At 40.0% G+C, this 23,701-nt stretch overlaps 2 long non-coding RNA genes and 3 gene segments (V, D, J or C); 2 read left to right on the top strand and 3 right to left on the bottom strand.

Moving 5' to 3' along the window:
- Positions 1-3,976: 3,976 nt before the first annotated feature.
- LOC128623110 (Ig kappa chain V region K29-213-like) lies at positions 3,977-5,166 on the bottom strand. The segment is given in 2 exon segments: positions 3,977-4,898; positions 4,997-5,166. Coding segments are annotated over 2 exon segments (420 nt in total).
- On the top strand, positions 4,740-6,443 carry LOC128623115 (uncharacterized). The gene is made up of 2 exons (XR_008388534.1): positions 4,740-5,305; positions 5,976-6,443. It is a non-coding gene; the product is annotated as an uncharacterized LOC128623115 (long non-coding RNA).
- A 10,077-nt stretch (positions 6,444-16,520) lies between these two features.
- On the bottom strand, positions 16,521-17,872 carry LOC128623519 (immunoglobulin kappa variable 4-1-like). The segment is given in 2 exon segments: positions 16,521-17,586; positions 17,685-17,872. Coding segments are annotated over 2 exon segments (411 nt in total).
- Positions 17,873-20,238: 2,366 nt separating this feature from the next.
- Positions 20,239-21,185, bottom strand: LOC128623518 (Ig kappa chain V region K29-213-like). The segment is given in 2 exon segments: positions 20,239-20,923; positions 21,022-21,185. Coding segments are annotated over 2 exon segments (420 nt in total).
- Positions 21,186-22,461, top strand: LOC128623520 (uncharacterized). The gene is made up of 2 exons (XR_008388589.1): positions 21,186-21,318; positions 21,994-22,461. It is a non-coding gene; the product is annotated as an uncharacterized LOC128623520 (long non-coding RNA).
- Positions 22,462-23,701: the final 1,240 nt, after the last annotated feature.

The following is a 23,701-nucleotide window of genomic DNA, read 5'->3' on the forward strand; positions in this document are numbered from 1 at the left end:
TGTCTACAAAACTCTATTGTCAGATGAAGCTTAGGGTAAGTGAGAAAAGCTTTCCATTAAGCCGTACTTTTGAATAATAATATGACTCTGCTTTTGCTGCCTGTTGAATTACACTACAGGCTGAACTCCTGATACTCAGTAAATAATGCTAGCATTTTTTTCTCTTTTTAACATGGAATCAATTAAGTCAAAGAAGCTGAAAATATAAGATCACCAACAAAGATGCTGCACATCGTTTAACAAAGAAAACAAAAAATAATCAATGAAACAAGAAAGAAATCCAGTGGTCTTATTCGATTCTGAATTGCTTATTTTTCTTGAATGTATTAAGTGTGAGCTCTCAGCTATTCAGACCTAAACACAGATGACAAACCCAGCTCCACGCCCACAGAACAAAGGATTTCAAGGCGTTAAGAGTAATCTTATTCTAGGGAAATTTAATACAAGCAACACATTTATTGTGGAAAACAATTGTGGAAGACAAGACAAACATTTTTTCATTTGGAACTTTCAGTAAAACCCACCAAAACGGTACCAGACACCGAAAAAGTAGCACACTTGCCGGTGGTAATTTTTTTTACATTTCTGTTTGAATATATCTATAACATGGTGTAAGATATTCAAGTAATTTACAAACATTTTTGAGCTGGATGTATGTAATGTAACCAAAGTTTAAAAAAATTAATAAAATTAAATAAAAAAAAACATTAATAAATAGAGCCTTATTCTTCAAAAGGCAGACCTGTCCCATCATCACTGTCACCATGTTGGTCCTGCCGCTTAAAATGAAAAGTATATTTTAGTTTTACAGAAATTAGCTATACTTTAGGATAGACACTATGCTTACATTTTTTTAAGGAGCACTCAATTATAAAACCCTAAGAGCAAAAAAAAAAATTTTAGGATCACAGTTGAAGTGTAGGGTTTTTGTTTTTTTAAGCAACCGCACTAACGGAAAAAATGCACATGAGCAAAGTGAACTGAATTTGTGAACTGAATTAGTGATGTAATGTGGGCGTGGTTAACGGGCTGAGGTAAATCCGTTACCGTTAGCTTGGCCGGCTAAGTCATGATGGAGATCATAAAGGCTGTGACAACTGTTTTCTTGTTTAAACCTTCAACAAATTAAGAATTTATTCGGGTATTGTTGAACAAGTCCTGTTTAACCAGGTTTAATACTTAAGAGACATTTTTATGAGCTCCGCGCCAGTCATAATACCATCTGGCGCAATGTTTTTCGGACTACTGTGTAGTAGGTAGGACGTCATTTCCGCCGCAGCCCCCTGTTATGACAGGGGGATTGAAACAACCAGCGCTCGCGCCAGTGTACACATCATCGGAGGGGGTCACTGCGAGGGGGTGGGCACGTTACGGTCTTTATTTAAAGGTTATGAGGACGTACCTTTTTTAATATTTATGTGTAGGTATAAATCATTTATTATAAACACTGTAGCATTCCATAAAGAAATAAGACTTGTTGATTTTGGTGACTGTAATCGTGTAAAAAAAAACGGGCTGGAACGTTATTTCGTCCGTCGTTGCGACGAATAATCTGTGAGAAATAAAACATCAAAAGGGGAATATTCTTCTGAAACTTGGAACTCTTCAGGGAGTAGTGTGTGTAGAACGAATCTTTAATATGACTCGGGAACAAAGAGTTGACTCAGATTGATTCGTTCGTTTCGTTATGACCGCGCATGCGCAGCAACATCTCTATAGGTTCTGTACGAGAAACCGAAATGATTAGTTGTTGAACTAGTTCGAACCGAAAGACTTCAGAGGTGAACTCATCCTTTCTGTTCACAGACAGACTTGAATTGTATTCTACTGACATGAACAAAATGACTTGGGGGGGACAAAAGATTCCTTCATTTTGCTGGACGAGATTCAAAGATCTGAATCAGTAAAATAATCCGAATTTCCCATCAGTATCAGGGAGAGGAGTTTTCTCTTTCATAAACAGTATCCAACAGCACTCATCTTTAATTCTCTCTTATCCCGCCTTTCTTCTTTCTGTTTTTCCCCTCTTTTCAGTTTCTTCTCTTTTTGACTGTTACATTGCTTTTTCATTATACGTTAATCTGAAGTAAAGCTCTTCCATACCATACCAGTCACTTCTTTAAGAAGGTATAACGAGAAACAGCGTCATAGATTGACCTTAAATATCCTGCCTATCAGCTGCAGGCAATCCAGGTTAATCATCCTGGAGGATTCTGGGTAACTGAGTTCTCTGGACTGAGATTCTCTCACTATGCACCGCTGCTGCCCTCTGCTGGCTGCCGGCGGTGTAGCGTGGCCTCATTATTAGTATTATGGAATGGGACCAGTGGAGTAGTGAGGAGGACTTTGAGGCTGATGAGCAGGCTTTTACAGATACGTGTGGTGGAAATCCAGGAGGAAACAAAGGTTAGTTTGATGTGTTTTAATAAAGAGACATGAAAAGATGGTGAGATTCAGTACTGGGAAGAATGAATTATATTCTTCTGTACAATTACATCCCAGGAAAGGAAACAAGACCACTTCTCTTGTTGATTGTGACAGGAAGTGAATTTGAGACATTACAGCATCTACTCCTAATGCAGCTACGTCTACTTGAACAATGAAAGGCTATGTAGGACCAGAGTGTTTGAAAATATGGGCAGTGGTGAAATCTTCTGTAATGGGGTGAAAAGCCTGATCTGCTTGTTTCTTCCACTTGATGGTATGAGGACCTCATTGAGTAGATCGATTGATCGATCTCTCTCTCTCTCTACACGTTACTCCTGCTGGATCTCGTTCCTCTCAAGCTTTCATACAAGTTTGAAACGAGTAATTGTGTCTAGCAATGGGTTTAATGATTTTATATTTGGTTTACTGTTATGAATCAGAAGGTCAGGGGTTCAAGCCCCAACCACCAAGCTGTCATTGTTGGGTCCATGAGCAAGGCCCTTAATGCTCTCATCCAAGGGCGCTGTATCATGACTTACCCTGCACTCCGACCCCAGCTTCCTAACAAGCTTGGATATGTGAATAAAAGAATGTATAATTTAATGTATATGTAACAAAATAAATGTGGCTTCTAGGATGCTTGAAAGAAACAAAGAGAGCAAGACTCTCAAAACCAGGGCAAGGATAATACACATTATAAGACTTAGCAGTGAGAGTAACTAACAGAGCAGTACACACACTATAGTAAATGAGATGAACTGGTAACAGGTGAGAAGATCAGAACTTGGGGAGCTGGAATGGGTGTCATGGGTGGAAACAGGATGTGGGCGTGGCTACAGACTAAATCAGTTATGACATCACCACACAGAGTAACTACTAATTTTGAGTGTGTATGTTGCAGCGTTGTGTATAGAAGTGTGTCTTGTTCCAAATATTATGAGCAGTGACATTAATAGAGTTAGTGCTCATGAACTAGAGCTGTGTGTGTGTGTGTGTGTGTGTGTGTGTGTATCTGTGTGTGTGTGCAGTGTAAGGTAGACCTGAGTCAGCAGATCTAAGGGCATTTTCACACCTGGCTCATTTGGAGTGTTTGTTTCGGAAGCTGGTGTGTTTTCTCCCTTGGTTCGGTTCATTTAGACATATATGAACGCTGCAATCTTGCTCGGATCCGCACTAAAACAATCTGTATTCGTTTACAATTCGGTTACTCACACCTGACTTGCGTAAACACATTTTGGGACGCTTTTAAATTGCCTTGTGAAAGCAAACCGAGCCAAGGACAAAATGAAACGTTTTAACAACTTATGTCCCCGTTTCATAAAAAACACAGATCTACGGGTCTGAAAACTCTCTAAGAGAGTGGAATGGTCAGTAGGACTGGAGAAGTGCACAAAGGTAAGCCAGGCTCAGTCCATTATTGTGTTCGATGTAATGGTGAGGAGTCTAAAAGAAATACAAGCCGTTGTTGGATGTCAGTGTAATCCTAACCGTAACTGTATTAGATAAAGAATTTATATCTTTCTTGTAGAAAGTTTGGGATCAAAATGAACAAAAAGAGTGATTATTGAATAAATGAACAAATGAAGATCAGTGACCCTGCTATGAGCAGCTGTTGACCACACCAGCATGAGTTGTGTCTGACAGTACTGATCTCCTGCTTATTCAAGCGAGTTTTAGAAATTCTGTCCCATAATCCACTCCCACTGAAACCAGGTGGAATCCCACACTGATGCTGATATACCTGGTGTTTCAGGAGTTTAGGAGCTTCTCCAGGTTTCTGAAGGTTCAGACAACACCGGTCCTGCAGCTGATAATAACAGTCTCTTCTGGAGAAACACACAGAGACTCTGGAGAATATGAGAGGAGTCTCAGTGTCTCAGCAGTAGAGTGAGTACTTTATGGTTTTATCTGACTGCCATCAGGGTGACTGTGACATAATCATGCAGAGCAGAATAAAGAGTAAGGTGGACTCCTCTCACAGATGTGTTTGTGCATTAGTGAGTTAGTGTGGTGTGTTTTCTCTCGTCCACAGTGTGTTTCATTGTGCTGTATCACATCCTCCCCCTCAGCACCTGCAGTCGCTCCCAGCTGCAGCAGCGCTTCTCTGTGCACTCTCACTGACCGAGGTTTTTGTGCGGCGCTCTAACACTGTGTGAACACCCAGCTACTACTGATGTAATGTGCACTCTGACAGTAGTAATCTCCTGCATCTTCAGTCTGGACTCCTCTGATGGTCAGAGTGAAGTCAGTATTAGATCCACTGCCACTGAAACGAGCTGGAGTTCCTGACTCTAAGCTAGTAGCAGCATAGATCAGGAGTTTAGGAGCTTCTCCAGGTTTCTGCAGGTACCAGGCGAGACGGTTACCACTATACACACTGCTACTGGTTCTACAGTTGAAGGTGACTGTTTTTCCTGGATCAACAGTTTGCACTGAAGGAGTCTGAGTCACAGTCACCTGACCTCTGGATCCTGAAGAGAAACATAGATTGTGTTTCTATGCTGTAAAGTGGTGTAGAATTCGTATGAAATGAAGTGTGTGAGGCCGTGAGTTGATGTTAAACTCTCACCTTGAGTCCAGAGGGCCAGTGTGCAGATGAAGACGCTGATCAAAGTCATGGTTGCTGTGGGTGAAGTTGCTGAGCAGCAGCTCTCAGTCATGAAGTGTTGAAGTCACAGGGCTATAAACACTCGCAGAGCACTGAAGCATGGACTGGCAATGCAAAGTGTGTGTGTGTGTGTGTGTGTGTGTGTGTGTGTGTGTGTGTGTGTGTGCGCGTGCGTGCACTGCAGTGTGATGGAGGTTTTTGTACGATGGTTTCATTAGAATGTATCACTGTGGATCACTTTTGGTGGAGGCTCCAAACTCGTGGTGAACAGTAAGTGTGTTTTCTTCTTTTAACACAAAATCCATTTAGTTCATTACTAATTACATGAATAAATAAACTTAAACTAAACAGATTATTTATGTTTATAATTGCATAATTGATTTTATTGTGTATTATTAAGCTCTGATGAGGAACACATTTCAGTATCAGAACAGATCCCATATCAATGTTCTTGAACATTCAACAAATCTACAATTACTGATGTTAAATATGTAATAATTACACACTCGCTATATATTCGACATGCAATAACTCTGCAGTTCCTCTATAATAAACATTTAATAAATAGAGTTATTTTGTGCGGATGTAAAATCCAGATGAAAGCCGCTGTGTGTGTTTGTGTTAAACAATGAATATTTCTGTAATCAGCTACATTTGTATTTGCTGCAGTTAAATATGCTGAAGGTTTGAACTATAAAGTAATAACACTTGTTATAGAAAATGATTTTTCCCAGATAAATTACAGTGTGGAACATGTTTGTTTTGTCTCTGCACTGAAACTGATGTCAAATAATAAAGTACTCGATGAAACTCAGTCATGAAGTCAGACTTTATTAGACTTAATTACTCTGTAAGATCAGTCAGTTCCACAAAGTCACAGAAATATTTCATAATCCTCTCTAATAGTGTGTGTGTGTGTGTGTGTGTTTCTCCTCTGCAGCGGGTACCACAGCTCCCTCCGTGTCTCTGCTCCCTCCGTCCCCTCTGCAGCTGTCTGAGGGATTGGCCTCGCTGCTCTGCCTGCTGTCTGGCTACTCTCCACAGGGGGCGCTGGTGAGCTGGACAGTGGACGGCTCAGAGGTGAAGAACGAGGTTCTGACCAGCGCAGAAGAAGAGAAGAACGGCCGTTACAGCCGCAGCAGCACCCTGACCCTCAGCAAAGACCTCTGGGAAAAGGGGGAGGAGTTCAGCTGTAGGGTCTCCCATAACAACGTCGATCATCCGGTCACGTTCAGAAAGAGTCAGTGTGAAGGCTAGTGGATCCAAGATAGAGTTTAACATAGAGCTGCTTATGATCCATCTACAATAGAGTTTCAATTCTACACAATGCTGACATTTCTGTCTTTACTCTCTTCACTGTCCTGTTGCTCTTCCTGTAGTTTTTGCTGAAATAAAGCTGAGTTTTGGACGTTGTGTGTTCTTTTATTGGAGTTAATAGTGATGATCAGTGTGATGAGAGAGTGGGATTAGCTGTAGATTCAGTGCTGTGTGTTGTGCTTCAGTGAGTTTGACTGAAGGAAGTTGAACATCTGGTGAAGTTTCTGCTCTATTCTGGGAGAAATGAAACTATTCAGTCCTGTTCATGCAAATCTCACTTCCACCTCACTGCTCTTGCTCTCTTGCAGGAAATAACCTTCTCATAAACCATATCATACACCTTATTCCTACTTAATAATAACACAGACACAGGCACTAATGAAATTCTACCTGACTGGATGTATAAACTCTTGTAGAAACACAGTTATTAAGTGGTTTAAATGATATCTGTCTGAACCTAATGTTCCTTTCTGGTCCAGCTGGATCACAGGCTACAAACATGGCGTTCCACAAGGTTCACTTTTAGGGCCACTGTTTCTTTTATAATTGATATGATTATGTTCTGGCAGTTTATTAGGAGGTATAAATCTGCACCAATGCAGAAGTGGAAGAGAGGAAGAGTGTAACTGAAGGCTTCTTATTCATCCCTTTTATTAAATCATGTGTAATAAAGAGTAAAGTCACCTATAAAATACATTTTGATTAAAATAAATGCAGCATTGAATGTGTTTATGGTGTCACATTGGACCCCGGTGGTGAATGACTCATGTAAATGTAGATACTTATAAGATTAATAATTAGGAGTTGACCATAACTATTTGTTCTTTTACCTAAGTTACTATGGACAATATATTCACATGTATTTATATCTTCAGAGTGAATGTTGGTATCAGTTCATTTCTGTTTAAAGAGGAAAAAGCAACTGCACACAAGCAGGTAACATTTGAATGATTAATATCAAATAAAGAATTCTGTGTAAGATTAAACACACTGGTTAAAACGTCTATAAATAACACATGCATGTGACAGATGGTAATTGCCATGTAAATGAAGAGGCAGCGGGTGCAGTGCGGATTTATTGGAAAAGGTGAAAAACAAACTATGAACAAAACCGCTGGAAAAAGCAAAAAGTCAGACTAGGAGCAAGGCTGTGGAGCACACGACTACACACACTGTAGTGATGTTACATATGACACAGAAGCATCAAAGCATGCATCCAGCACACAGCACAATCTCCAGTGAAGCCCCGTATCAGGGCATGTATTGGTTTCACAAAACACGATCTGATCGATGACATACAAAGCCTCAATTTCTGTCCAATCAAGTGCACGATCCGCTTTGCACGTCGGAATGTTCGAACACTAGATCCTACTTTACGAGTCCTCGTTGGCTCAGTCTGGTTGGTTGGTTTGTGAGGAGTACTGTACTTTGAAATTTGGATAATCAATACATTACATTTAAATCACTAATTATTTGTTGTTTCTGTTGTTTTGTTTTTGTTTTTCTTGGTGAATTTTTGCCCTTTTGATTTTGTTTTGGTAATTTGGTGTTGGTATTTGGGATAGGGTAGAGGTTAGGGGATGGTGTTTAGTGTTTGATGAATGGGTGAATGTTAAGCGTTCCCAAAAAGCCTAACATCCACTGTGTACTTACAGTACAGTATTTATCAATGGCATCAGCCAAAAAAAAATAAAACATTGCCACTGTTTTGGAAAATTTTCCGCTTACAACTTCCAATGTATGAAAGGTAGTTTCAAAGAAAAAAAATATTTACATATCACAATTTTTGCCATGTCTTTGCTTTCATTAATTCATTTTATTATTATATTTAATATCTTCATTTCATATAACGTTATTCATACACAAGGTAGTAGGACTGTTACTTCCCTAACAAGTTTATTCATGATTTTGGATGCATAATCATTATTTCAATTAATATATGTTATTAAAATATATATATTTTAAAATGTTGTCCTTATAGCTTCTCGTAAGCAGATGGTTGATGAGGCATTGCTCAGTATGCTCATGAAAGACTCTCATCTATTTGCAGTGGTTGAGGATGAGGGTTTCAGGGGGCTCATCCATGCCCTGAACCCTTCCTACATACTCCCAACCAGCCAGGTGAGTATTAACACGCTACAGCTGTGTCTCTAACATCAGATATGTGGGCTTCAGTTAACATGGATGAATATCTTGCCATAACCTGCCATTATACTGATGACAATGATAAACTGACCACGGTCTTGTTGGAGGTTGAAAGGTTCCCAAATAGACACAGCTGAAAATATTGCCTTGGTGAAAAAGAATGCTATGGAGGAGTGGACAATCAAGGACAAAGTGAAGCACCTTGTCACAGATGCGGCAGCAAACATGATTGCTTGTGCAAGAATTTAGAAAGAGAGACATTCAATGTGCATTACACATGCCCTAAACACCATGGTTAAAAAGTCATTTGACCAGGGTTCTGCACTCTGTGACATCTGGAACAAAGCGAATAAAGTGGTCACCTGTTTTCGAAGCAGCACCTCTGCCAGTGAAATGTTGACCCAGATGCAACAGGAGATGCACACGAAGTGGAAACACACTGGAACAGCACTTTTCACGTGCTTCAACACCTGCATGGTGAAAGACAAACTGTAGGGGCATCCCTTTCCTCAGTTAAAACTGATGTCACTCCGCTTCATGCACAGTAGTACGAAGCCATAGAGCAAATTCTGTGTGTTCTCTCCCCATTCCACCAGGCCACAGTAGATCTGTCTGAGGAAAAACGAGTGTCTGGCTCCAAAGTCATTCCTTTACTGAAAATGATGCAGCATTCTTTACAGGGTAAACAAATCAGGGATTCATTTGTATTTATTGAGACTACATATTATCAAAAGTAATCAATGTTTTGAGCATGACTTTTTGTGTTGCAGCTTTGAGTAACTCATTTTGTATTTCATAGGTTAACCATGAACATCTCAAAGGAATGAACTGAAAAACTCATCAGGTGTCTGAGGGAGCATATCTGGAATATGGAGTCTCTCAGGATAATGACCATGGAAACTTTGATGGACCCAAAGTTAAAAACCCTGGGTTTCCTCAACCAAAATAAAATGGCCAAGGCTGTCAAACGGCTAAAAGCAGAATGTGTAAATGTCATCAGTGCCGAAGATGAAAGACCATCGACGTCAACAAGCACTCGGTCAACAGAACCAGCAGCCTCAACTCAACAGCCTACACCAAGCTCAAGTATTTATTTATTCATTTCTTTTTTCAAAATATTATTAGGATTTTTTAATATTTGTTGAGTGTTGGTGTGTGAAATATACAGTCAATGTACATGTACAGTCACTCCCATTCACATCCTTTTCCCTTCACATTTCTTAGGTGGAAACCTTTGGGTCCTGTAGGACAGTGCTGTGGACCAGAGCAAATAAAGCACTGAAAGCACAACTGATGCTATTGTAGAAGTTAAGAGATACCTACAGAGACAAACATTCAAAGGGCCGAAGATCCAGTAGAATACTGGAAAATACAGAAACGTGTATCCCTATCTATACATTTTATCATTGCAGTTCCTTTGTAAACGGCCTCCTCTGTACCATGTGAAAGAGTTCTCTAAGGCAGAGGATGTACTGTCAAAGAGGAGAAATAGACTCAGCCCCAACACTGTCAATCAACTCTTATTTCTCAATGAAAATAATAAACTTTTGTCACCTTTCTGTCATTCCCACAGTTACACAAGCACTATCACTGCCTAGTCTCATAAACACATTTAATAACCAGACGATCCCATCACACAATGTCCTTAATCACATTTTAGCCCCATGCATATATGAATGGATCGTTTTGTCCTTGTCAAAATTTAAAAAAAAAATCATTTCCCTACATTGTGCTGTGCAGAAATCACATCCATTTATTTAAATTCATCTTCTATACCACTTATCCTTCTTCAGGGTCACGGGGAACCTGGAGCCTATCCCAGATAGCATCGGGCACAAGGCGGGGTACACCCTGGACAGGGTGCCAATCCATCGCAGGGCACAATCACATACCCATTCATACACTACGGACACTTTGGACATGCCAATCAACTTACCATGTCTTCGGACTGGGGGAGGATACCAGAGTACCCGGAGGAAACCCCCACGGAACGGGGAGAACATGCAAACTCCACACACACAGGGCCATGGCGGGAATCGAACCCCCGACCCTGGAGGTGCGAGGTGAACATGCTAACCACTAAGCCACCGTGCGCCTTCGTTTATTATTATTATTATTATTATTGTTTTTAATGTTATTATTATTATTATTATCATCACATTCATGTTTTACTGCTATAATCTTAACTGTAAATGTTTTACTGGATCCTTAAAGGATTGTCTTATAATTATGTTTGTAATTGTCTGTTTCGGAGGATATCTGTATCCTTTTATTGCTAATAAAAATATAGAAAGCAGACTGACTGCCAGTGTCTCACTATTTGGTTTGTATTTGCTGATTTTGTTCCATTTTCTCAATGATGGTGAATTATTAGTACTTAAAGACACGGGCGGATTTAGTGATGGGGGGGGGGATCATTTCAGTGTTTTAACATCGACATTTAAATTTTCAGCATATGTTATTTAGCATTAATAGCAATAATCAAAAGTGGACAGGGACCAAAAAGTAGCCCTGGACTTTCTGGCCCTGAGCGGACCACCACACCCGGCCCACAACACGCCCCATCATGACACACCGGCTCGCTGATGGTTAGACCAAATTTTAACACCACTTACTAGCATAAGAATATAACACACAGAAACAAATTTTATTTTAGCATATTTATTTGAAAAAAAAAAATAAATAAAAATAAAATAATAAAATAAAAATAATAGACATGAAGTCATATTTGTAAAATAATCAACTCAGCTGTACAACTCCTGAATCAGGACTTTCTGCTCCGTTGCTCCTGATGCAACTTCTCCAACATGTTTATCTGCAGCAAGCTCCTGTAACGCTCTCACATATGTTGTGTAGCGCTTCAGAAGTACCAACCCTAAGAGACAATGTTTGATAATCTCTTCCTGTTTTGTTAATTCAGTCACAGCATCACCCTGTTCTGTTACTCCTGATGCAACTTCTTCCTGCTCCGTCACTCCTGATGCAACTTCTTCCTGCTCCGTTGCTCCTGATGCAACTTCTCCAACATTTCTCTGCAGTAAGCTCCTGTAACGCTCTCACATATGTTGTGTAGCGCGTCACCTCCTGCTGCATATCATCAGAAGTACCATCCCTAAGAGACAATGTTGGATCTGTAGGTTCTGAAACCCTCTTTAACTGGTCCTTGTGGGACTCGAGCTGCTCCTCTAGAGTCAGAGTGGTGGGGAATGAAGGTAGGACCAGAGGGTAATTTGCCTCCACGTCATGTGAAGCTGAAGTGAGTGGAGGAGCAGAGTAACGGGCAGCGATGCGGTTAATCATCGCAACCCATGATGTCCGCTCTACTTCACTCTCGGCCTGGAAGTAGAAGAGTCTGGAGTCTGCGGTCCTGAGGCACAGCGCATGAGGCCTCTTTTTGTAATCTACAGGGTACGCCACGGCATGATGCAGTCTAATGGCGTTCTCGTTGTCTGCCTTACAAAATTTAGATGTGTGTTTTTGTAGGTGCAGAACCATGCCTTGTAGAACTGCAGTAAACGGTTTCCATGCTCTCTGGCCTATTTTGGGTCTTCTCCCGTTCTCGTCCAGAACTCTTTTGCGGATGAGAGACCCTTTTTTGTAGATCGTGGTGGTAGGGTTGGTTTTAGTCCCAAATGATGAGTTACAGCCAGAATCCTCTGGTTTCGATATTTCCTTTTTGGATGCAGTGTCCCATCTAGCTATTACTCTGAACATTTTTAGCGGCTTTGTTTTGATTGATTTATAAACGTTCTTCCATTGTTTCAGATCATACTGTGAGAAGCAATCCACACTACACAGGTACCTTACAAAGTCTTTACAAGTCCTTTTCCTCGCTTTGTGATCGCCATTAAGATCAGCATTCAGTGTGATTATGGCCCAGCTCATGTAGTACAAATCAGGTTGTAAATCGAGCGTCTGTCCAGTACACTGAAGGTACCAACGACAGAAGTGAGTCATCAGTAGATGCTGAATGTCAGGTTTATCCTCTGCCCAGAGCACTTCAAGGAACGATCTGAGAGCCTCGATCAGAGACATAGATCCAAACTCAAAGTACCTGACGTACGAGTTGACTGTTATCTCTGCTAATTCCAAATCCTTATTCAGCTGCCGGATAATCTCCGGACATCTGTACGCCTCTTGGTAGTAGAGATTCCTGCCAAGGATTTGTCCTTGCAAATAGGTTTCTCTGTTGTTACAAACGGAAGGTTGAACTTTCTGCATTTTACCAGAGTTGTTCTCCTGGATGTCTCTCCCGACATCTTCCTGTTCATCTTTCTCTGGGTTTGTCCAACCATTTTTCAGCACTGGTGGCATAAATTTATTGGACATAGTTATCGTGTTTTAATCACAAGTTCTATAACAAGAGTTTAGTAAGAAGATCTTGCTTGCTGTGTGCAGCCCTTTATATAAGCTTGATCAAATGACGCCAAAGACGAGACTTGAAAAATCGAATATCGAATACCACACGCAGGACGTGAGCGCGTGCCAGCGAGTCACGTGGTCACGGTGTCAGCGCGGACTGTTGCTCTGAGCAACGGGCTGAAAATAATAATGGCATCATGTTGGTGTATCAGTTATTTAATGTAAATGCTTTTCTTTTCACTTTTAATGAGTTTTCCGCACATTGTAAGATTCCTGTAACACCAGGGGACTATGCAAAAGTTTTTGGTGCAAAATCTCCTAAAGTCTATATGCTGTTTAGACATACGAATAGAATTAACATTCAACAACGGTCCCCAGCTACTATAATAAGTTCTTATGTAGGTAATATTTGTTTTCCCCTTAACTCACAACACAGATCCATCCATAAGAGCGTTATTTGAAAGAAACGCCGTGTCTTTGGTTTATATTTACTCAGATCGGAATCGTTAGACAGACAATATTGTTTGGGAAAAGGTTTGGCTTATATCTAATCAATATTGAATTACAAACAAAGTCAAAACGTTATCATTTAAAAATATACCTAGGATTTACCCAGTGAAACATTACTTTGTAAAATTTAAAGCTGATATTGATTTGAATTGCACTTGTGTAACGGAGTGTAAATAGATTAAATTATTGTACAAATGGGAACAGCTTTTTTACTTTTTTAATAATTTTACTTTAAATTTAAAATAATTTAAAGTACTTTAAGGACCGCTGATCTTCCTTTTTAGCTTTACTTTAAAATCGAATTAAATTTACACCACAACAACATTTGATAACTATTTCTGTGAGTCTAATGCCGTCATCATCATCATCCATTTGATTCGGTAAAGTGGGTTTAAATGACTAGTTTCATGGATAAACCTGTTATGAAATTAAATCCCAAATGTAGAGATTAATTGTTTCTGTAGCTGCTGTTATTTCAAGGTTTTTAAAAGTATGTTTGTCGAGACATTCCACATGACCAACACTGTAAAAAATATATTTTTTGAACTTGTAAATAAAGCAAAGATTACTGAGGTATGTTTTATAAGAAAATACTATTTCAGCCTTTCTACTTCAATTCACTGGGTTACACTGACATCTTGTGCTCAGTGACATATAGGTGTGAAATTCTCTCTTGAAAGTACTTTGTGTGCTATTCTGAAAAATGAACTTGTAACCTCTGACTCATATACTGAATTGATGTGATGACAGTTGACACCAAAGGTCCTATTTATGAACATCGGGGTCCAATGTGCCTGCTGAAATGTATATAATATGTCTGAATATGTTCATTCTTCGCCAAGTTTTCCGTGGTGAAGATCTACGCCATTAGGTATAGTTAACTACTGTATTGTTAACTGTTATCCTGCTTGAAACTATTCTGTAATAAACCAAATCCACTTAGGTGGAGATTTGTAAACTCTAGAAATGACTAGTGAGTCCTCTTTTTCTATAATAGACTAAGAATAGAGTTTCTTATTTTCTTCGTCTGGTGATCGAGTAATCCTGAAGCGTAAGGCCGCTCCTGCCCCAGAGGCTCGGACCTCGACCTGAGTAAGTAACAAAGCTTCTCATCATGATGTAGACCCTAACAAGGTTTATATTGTATAGCAGGGCCTAGTGTGTCATTTTCCCGATAGAAAGCTCACCAGAGGCAACTATCTCTAAGGAATGTATTGCAAATTAACCCAGACCACATCACTGCTATGAGCGACTTTTGTCCACACCAGCATGAGTTGTGTGACAGTACTGATCTCCTGCATATTCAAGTGAGTTTTACAAATTCTGTCCCATAATCCACTACCGCTGAAACCAGGTGGAGGTTTTTCTTGGGATGAGCGGCGTGTATCTTTCTGCGACAAAGTCAAGCAGACGTCTTAATGCTCACCAGGGAGTTTATTCTGAGTCTGCGCTCAGCTGTGGATCAGTTGACCCTGCGTGAGACATTCCTGTGGAATTACTGCAAAGCTCCAAGAGAACTGTGGAGATACTACAGAAGCCCAACAGATCCTGGCCTTCAGGAAGTAAAACCAATAGGAAACGGGGTAAGCATCGAGGAGTAAAGTGTATATTGAAAGTGCACCAAAGATTTACCCCGCTGCACAAAATTATATTGGGCAATGTTGGCTCACTTCACCATAAGATGGACGAGTTGCAGGCAAATATGAGTACAGGAATGAGGACATGAGATAGTGTGGACTGAAACATGGCCGGATGATTCTGTGGTTGATGATAGTCTGCGGGTAAGAGGATTTCTGGGACCAGTACGTTTGGATAGAGACAAATACACTACAGGAAAGGGACGTAGATAAGAACACATTAAGATACACAAAGTCACGTGTCAAGTAAAAACCAGGCTCCTCTGCTTCATGAAGATTCGTATCACACCACACCAGCGTGGATTATTTTCCTATAATCAACATGCCTGTTGTGTTTTATTCCCTCTATATGTATGTGACAGTGGAAAGAGATTCACCCTTTCAAACACACCTCCTGATTTTATAAAAAGCTGTGTCAAGACCTGCAAGTTCACTCCTCCCACTAGACTGGTAAACCAGATTGCAGCTGCTAGAGTCCTAACTAGAACTAGAAGGTACGACCATATCACACCGATATTATCAATACTGCATTGGCTCCCAGTAAAATCTCGCATTAACTATAAAATACTTTTATTAACCTATAAAGCACAACGGTCTCGCGCCACAATATCTAAGCGACCTTTTGGTTTTATATGATCCGCCACGCCTACTTAGATCAAAAGATGCAGGCTATTTGACGGTACCTCGAATAGTGAAGCCTACAGCAGGGGGGAGAGCTTTCGCTTATAGAGCCCCACAGTTATGGAACAGTCTTCCTATTAGTGTTCGGGACTCAGACCCAGTCTCAGTGTTTAAGTCTAGGCTTAAAACGTATTTGTTTACTCAAGCCTACCCTGACTAGATTCTGTTCTACTACTTCGCAGTCATAATAATCTTTTTTCTCCCTCTCTCCTTTCGCCGAGCCCCAGACAAATTTATGGAGATACTAGCGATCCAGATCCTTTCTGCCTCTGGATGGAGCTCAAATCTTCTCTAATTTCAGACTGCTGGGACTACGGCTGCTCCTAAGGCCATACAGACTTCATATAAATCCATAATGAACTTTTTCACACTAACTGTTGTTACCCAGATGAGGATGGGTTCCCTTCTGAGTCGGGTTCCTCTCAAGGTTTCTTCCTCTTAAAACATCTTAGGGAGTTTTTCCTTGCCACCGTCGCCACTCAGTGGCTTGCTCAGTTGGGATAAATTCAGACCTTTAATATCTGTATACCATGTTGATATTTCTGTAAAGCTGCTTTGAGACAATGTCTATTGTAAAAAGCGCTATACGAATAAAATTGAATTGAATTGAATAAACCAGTGCAAGGAATATTCCTTTGGTTTTTAGACACTTACGTTACCCATGTGTTACTGACATAATACAATGTTCAAAATGTAGTGGTGAAGGCTTTGGGTCACAGAAAATCCGTACCTATTAAGCTTAGGAACCTCTCAGGAACCCCTGGCCTAACTTCTCTTCTCTACAAACACAATCAGCTTTGCAAGTCACGTAATAACGTGGTACGGTAACGTGGGTGTTTTCAAAATGTCTTACTGTACCAAGCTGCTGTGCAAGACTTATTGTGTTTGCAGAGAACTTTGATGATCCCAGTAAGTCTGATCATGTCCCTGATTAAATATGGAGGATAAAAGGGGCAAAAATATTTGCATGCTTATTTATTACATTTTACAGCTTATAGAAATGTAAAGTTTATTTATAATATCAATTTATAAATCTATTTTGTCATGCTTTTAAATAATTCTCTAGTTTATGCTGACTAGTGAATGCTACACTGAATTAATCATTATCTGATGGTTAATAATTATTAATTAATCGTTATTAATTAAAGAAATATTCAGTTAAATGTCAGACTCAACTCTATAAAGAAGCTCTATTTAATGAACATTAAAATTATATAATAAAATATTAAATCTATAATAGTGTTTGATATTAAACATAAAGAACTCTTTTGGTAAATCATAAATGCAACAAAATATAAATATAATAAATACTTCTGTAACTTTCTAAATCAGGATAAAGATAATTACTAAGCAGTGAATGAGAATGATGAGGAATAGTTTGTATGTCCACAGCTGAGAAAGGTGGACTCCTCTCACAGATGTGTGTGCGCATTAGTGAGTTAGTGTGGTGTGTTTTCTCTCGTCCACAGTGTGTGTCATTGTGCTGTATCACATCCTCCCCCTCAGCACCTGCAGTCGTTCCCAGCTGCAGCAGCGCTTCTCTGTGCACTCTCACTGACCGAGGTTTTTGTACGGCGCTCTAACACTGTGTGAACGCATAACCACTATGGTAACTCTGACAGTAGTAATCTCCTGCATCTTCAGTCTGGACTCCTCTTATGGTCAGAGTGAAGTCAGTATTAGATCCACTGCCACTGAAACGAGCTGGAGTTCCTGACTGTAAGCTAGTAGCCCAGTAGATCAGGAGTTTAGGAGCTTCTCCAGGTTTCTGCAGGTACCAGGCGAGAACGTTACCATTATACACACTGCTACTGGTTCTACAGTTGAAGGTGACTGTTTTTCCTGGAACAACAGTTTGCACTGAAGGAGTCTGAGTCACAGTCACCTGACCTCTGGATCCTGAAGAGAAACATAGATTGTGTTTCTATGCTGTAAAGTGGTGTAGAATTCGTATGAAATGAAGTGTGTGAGGCTGTGAGTTGATGTTAAACTCTCACCTTGAGTCCAGAGGGCCAGTGTGCAGATGAAGACGCTGATCAAAGTCATGGTTGCTGTGGGTGAAGTTGCTGAGCAGCAGCTCTCAGTCATGAAGTGTTAAAGTCACAGGGCTATAAACACTCGCAGAGCACTGAAGCATGGACTGGCAATTGCTATTTTGGGAGAAATGAAACTATTCAGTCCTGTTAATGCAAATCTCAGATACACCTCACTGCTCTCTCTCTCTCTCTCTCTCTCTCTCTCTGGTTAAACACTAAATCAGTCTGTTTGTATGAAGCTAAGTGTCTGTTGTACTTTGATTGCTTCATTTGACTAAAATTCAAGTTTGAGCTCCTTCATGACACTTGACACTTCAACTCTGTATGACACAGACAGTGATGACAGTCATGAAATTAAGCATAATTCATCACCTTCTTTTAAATGTGGAACACTGGCCAGGTCTTCAACACTACTACAGAAAAACTGTCTGAAACTTTATAAGCAGACGGATTTACACTTTATTCACTTTATTCAGTCTGAGACAGGAGCATCAGCACTAGGAGGACAATCACAGGTACAAAGTATTCCTAACTTTGTGAAATTATACCAAAATAGTCCAAACAAATCCTGGATCCAGCTGGAATCATGAGCTCTATTTTACATGGAATTTCCAGCTGTTTAGGAACTGCGTGATTTCAGCACTGACTGTGTTTATCACACTGCACCCTGCTGCTGAATGACTCGTGTAAATGTAAACACTTAGAAGTTTAATAAGTAGGAGTTGACCATAACTATTTGTTTTTTTACTTAAGCTACTATGGACAATATATTCAGAGAAAAAACAGCTGCAATTCTACAGTCAGTGCATAGCATCTGTGTTCAGGTAGAATATTCATTTTCAGAATTGCTGAAATATCTAGTAGTAACTGGGCTTAAACAGAACATGAATATAGACCTCATTAAACCATTTTCCCCTGTTTATATGACCTGTGTTCAGTCCCTGAGCACCAGCATTAATAGCCTGGGTCAGTTCATGACTCGTATTCTCAGGGAGTGTACACTCACCATGTACAGCTTGGTATGAATGATGACGACCTTACTGTATATGGATTTGCTTGAAAGTGTTTTTCTTAAAATGTTCCTGTCCATTCTGCATCATAGATTAATTTAATGGGCTACCTGGAGACACCTGAGAGGGTAAGCCTGTAAGAAGTACCTGATGACTCCATATCCATTGCCACGGTCTGGACCTCAGGGTCAATTTAAGTAGATCCTGCAAAAACTCGGATCAGGAGAGAAATGACCTTTGGGATTCTCAAGTCACACTTCAATTGTTTAAGACTGTAAAGATAACAGTGCTGCACAGTATAAGCATGATTAGGAAGGAGAAACTCCCTGTGAGATAATTCACATTTTTAATACTGATGTACCTCTGAGGTCACGCTGGTACAGCTATAGATGGAGGTCCTAGGTTGGGAGGAAGGCTTTTTCCCCTGTGGATTAAGCAGGAAAAATATTGCTAGTAGATAAATTTGAATGTACAAGACTTTGTGTAGATCACTGTGGTAATTTCATAGGAAAGCAGTGAGTGAGTGAGTTTCCTCCCAGAGAGCTCTCAGAGCACACAGAGATCATCTGTATATCAGGATTATGTTCAAATTTGGCTAGAATTAATGTATTGAATACACTAAAGTCACTTGTGTTCCAGAACACAATAATCACATCATGTGTAGTGCTGCCAGGCCAGACTTTGATATGCTGGAGACACCTGGGTCAGAAGAGGGATTTCAGAGCTATGGTCCTCCATTAAAGGGCCAATTCTTCAGCCAGTGAATAATCTGGAGGTGGAGGACCATGGGCAGGGTTTTTATTTGATCATTCTTTCTCCTATTATCTGTAATAAATAAATAAATAAATAAATAAATAAATAATCATAATAAAATAAATCATCAGAGCACTTTGTCAGAGGCAAAGTAATCAGACTTTTCCATTATTCTGCACAAGCAGGTGGGATTGTTCAAATGTTCTTCAAGTGAGGATGGGATTCGTCAAACTTTTTGCAGGAGTTGGTGGAGTTTCTTAAATTTTCTGCTTATTGTAAGTGGAAAGAATTGGTCAATTATTCTGAAGGAGCAAGTAATATTGTTCAGATTTCTGCAGGAGTGGGTGGGAATGTTTAAACTTTATGCAGGAGTGGGTGGGATTGATCAAACATTCTGCAGAAATGGGCAAGATTGGAGATAGTCTGAGCAGGAGCAGATTGGGATTGGTCAGGAGCAGGACTGGTCAGACTTTCTGTGTGGTTGTTGTTGGTCTCAGGTTGTTGATGCTGCTGCGGATGTTGCAGTGTTTTTGAAGAATCTGTACAGAAAAGCAGAGAAAAGTTTTACATTTCACACTGCAATAAAGTCATGAAACTGTAAAACACTGGTGTTAATAATTAATGTAAAAATACAACCAAGTGCTTACGGAGTTTCTAATTAAATGTCATCCAATTAATTACAAATAAAACATCATATTGACATAATTTCACACAAACTCCTGTATCACTCAGTGTCCTTGCTGTGTTACTGAAATTAATGTTTTTATTTTAAAAACATTCTTTAAATAGGGAGGGTGAAGGTACAGAAACATTTACATGTGAATTTCTGCATAAAAATGTGCATTTAATGATTTAAATCAGGATAAAGATAATTACTAAGCAGTGAATGAAAATGATGAGGAATAGTTTGTATGTCCACAGCTGAGAAAGGTGGACTCCTCTCACAGATGTGTGTGTGCATTAGTGAGTTAGTGTGGTGTGTTTTCTCTCGTCCACAGTGTGTGTCATTGTGCTGTATCACATCCTCCCCCTCAGCACCTGCAGTCGCTCCCAGCTGCAGCAGCGCTTCTCTGTGCACTCTCACTGACCGAGGTTTTTGTACTGCGCTCTAACACTGTGTGAACACATCACGACTACTGATATAATGGTAACTCTTACAGTAGTAATCTCCTGCATCTTCAGTCTGGACTCCTCTGATGGTCAGAGTGAAGTCAGTATTAGATCCACTGCCACTGAAACGAGCTGGAGTTCCTGACTGTAAGCTAGTAGCCCTGTAGATCAGGAGTTTAGGAGCTTCTCCAGGTTTCTGCAGGTACCAGGCGAGAAGGTTACCATAACGCACACTGCTACTGGTTCTACAGTTGAAGGTGACTGTTTTTCCTGGATCAACAGTTTGCACTGAAGGAGTCTGAGTCACAGTCACCTGACCTCTGGATCCTGAAGAGAAACATAGATTGTGTTTCTATGCTGTAAAGTGGTGTAGAATTCGTATGAAATGAAGTGTGTGAGGCTGTGAGTTGATGTTAAACTCTCACCTTGAGTCCAGAGGGCCAGTGTGCAGATGAAGACGCTGATCAAAGTCATGGTTGCTGTGGGTGAAGTTGCTGAGCAGCAGCTCTCAGTCATGAAGTGTTAAAGTCACAGGGCTATAAACACTCGCAGAGCACTGAAGCATGGACTGGCAATGCAAAGTGTGTGTGTGTGTGTGTGTGTGTGTGTGTGTGTGTGTGTGTGTGTGCACTGCAGTGTGATGGAGGTTTTTGTACGATGGTTTCATTAGAATGTATCACTGTGGTACACTTTTGGTGGAGGCTCCAAACTCGTGGTGAACAGTAAGTGTGTTTTCTTCTTTTAACACAAAATCCATTTAGTTCATTACTAATTACATGAATAAATAAACTTAAACTAAACAGATTATTATGTTTATAATTGCATGATTGATTTTATTGTGTATTATGAAACTCTGATGAGGAACACATTTCAGTATCAGAACAGATCCCATATCAATGTTCTTGAACATTCAACAAATCTACAATTATTGATGTTAAATATGTAATAATTACACACTCGCTATATATTCGACATGCAATAACTCTGCAGTTCCTCTATAATAAACATTTAATAAATAGAGTTACTTTGTGCGGATGTAAAATCCAGATGAAAGCTGCTGTGTGTGTTTGTGTTAAACAATGAATATTTCTGTAATCAGCTACATTTGTATTTGCTGCAGTTAAATATGCTGAAGGTTTGAACTATAAAGTAATAACACTTGTTATAAAAAATGATTTTTCCCAGATAAATTACAGTGTGGAACATGTTTGTTTTGTCTCTGTACTGAAACTGATGTCAAATAATAAAGTACTCGATGAAACTCAGTGATGAAGTCAGACTTGATTAGACTTAATTACTCTGTAAGATCAGTCAGTTCCACAAAGTTACAGAAATATCTCAATCATTTCTAATTGTGTGTGTGTGTGTGTGTGTGTGTGTGTGTTTCTCCTCTGCAGCGGGTACCACAGCTCCCTCCGTGTCTCTGCTCCCTCCGTCTCCTCTGCAGCTGTCTGAGGGATCGGCCTCGCTGCTCTGCCTGCTGTCTGGCTACTCTCCACAGGGGGCGCTGGTGAGCTGGACAGTGGACGGCTCACAGGTGAAGAACGAGGTTCTGACCAGCGCAGAAGAAGAGAAGAACGGCCGTTACAGCCGCAGCAGCACCCTGACCCTCAGCAAAGACCTCTGGGAAAAGGGGGAGGAGTTCAGCTGTAGGGTCTCCCATAACAACGTCGATCATCCAGTCACGTTCAGAAAGAGTCAGTGTGAAGGCTAGTGGATCCAAGATAGAGTTTAACATAGAGCTGCTTATGATCCATCTACAATAGAGTTTCAATTCTACACAATGCTGACATTTCTGTCTTTACTCTCTTCACTGTCCTGTTGCTCTTCCTGTAGTTTTTGCTGAAATAAAGCTGAGTTTTGGACGTTGTGTGTTCTTTTATTGGAGTTAATAGTGATGATCAGTGTGATGAGAGAGTGGGATTAGCTGTAGATTCAGTGCTGTGTGTTGTGCTTCAGTGAGTTTGACTGAAGGAAGTGGAACATCTGGTGAAGTTTCTGCTCTATTCTGGGAGAAATGAAACTATTCAGTCCTGTTCATGCAAATCTCACTTCCACCTCACAACTCATGTTTATCATCTTTATGTAAAGCAAACTTGGGTTTAATAAAAGGTGCTATGTAAATGAAAATTTATGTAGAATGATTATAAAAGTTCTACTGAAAATAATTACACTAATCTTACTTTTAATTTGAACATGTAATATTGAGACATCAGTCTTGGGATGATAATTTGATAATCTCATTAATGAGTAGGAAACACTGCATGCAATACATCTGAGTAATAAAACAATATCTACAGAATACATATTGTAAGGATCCGGCTAGATCCTCACGGGTTGCTCAGGAAAGATAATATAACTCAGCCGGACATAGAGTGAAAGTGCTGTTCTCCGTTTATTACATTGAAGGACACCATAGGTTTACGCAGGATTACAGGTCAGTCAATAGGAGGATTTAACCAAGTAAAACATCCCAAAAATGATACCTTACATGAGATCGCGTGTCAGCACACAATGTGGACGTCACGGAGAGAGAGAGCAGGGCGGCGACCACGCCCCCTGACCCCACATGACATCATCATAGCTGATCATTACAATAGACAAATGGTAAATGATGTGTGGTGTATATATAGATGTATGGTAGAGATGGTACACATACAACAGCACCAAAACAACTGAGAAAATATCTCCACACTGGAAGTGATGTTCCCCTGTGCCTTAAAACTGTCCAAGAGACACAATACACACTCTGACGAGACAGTGTTAAGTTTTGATCAGTTATTTATTGATCATATACTGGGTCTCATTAAGAAATGTTCTGACCTATGTCTTTCAGGAGCTTGACCAAGAGCGATAGACTCACGGAGTCCTGAAGGGGAAGTATGATGAGATGAAGGTGGTAAGGCAAAATGAGGAGCTAATAAAGGTAAGCGGTTTTCATGAAGCCGTGACTCATGAATCTGGGCATTTCAAACACATGGGCATTTGGGTAGCAAATACATTAGATACATTCCTATTTTCTATGTATTTATTTGCCTCATGCATTTATATTGTACATTTATTCATAAATCTGAATAAATGTACAATAAAAACTCAGAGCGGTTT

Source organism: Ictalurus furcatus, chromosome 19, assembly GCF_023375685.1.
Source record: "Ictalurus furcatus strain D&B chromosome 19, Billie_1.0, whole genome shotgun sequence".
NCBI lineage: Eukaryota > Metazoa > Chordata > Actinopteri > Siluriformes > Ictaluridae > Ictalurus > Ictalurus furcatus.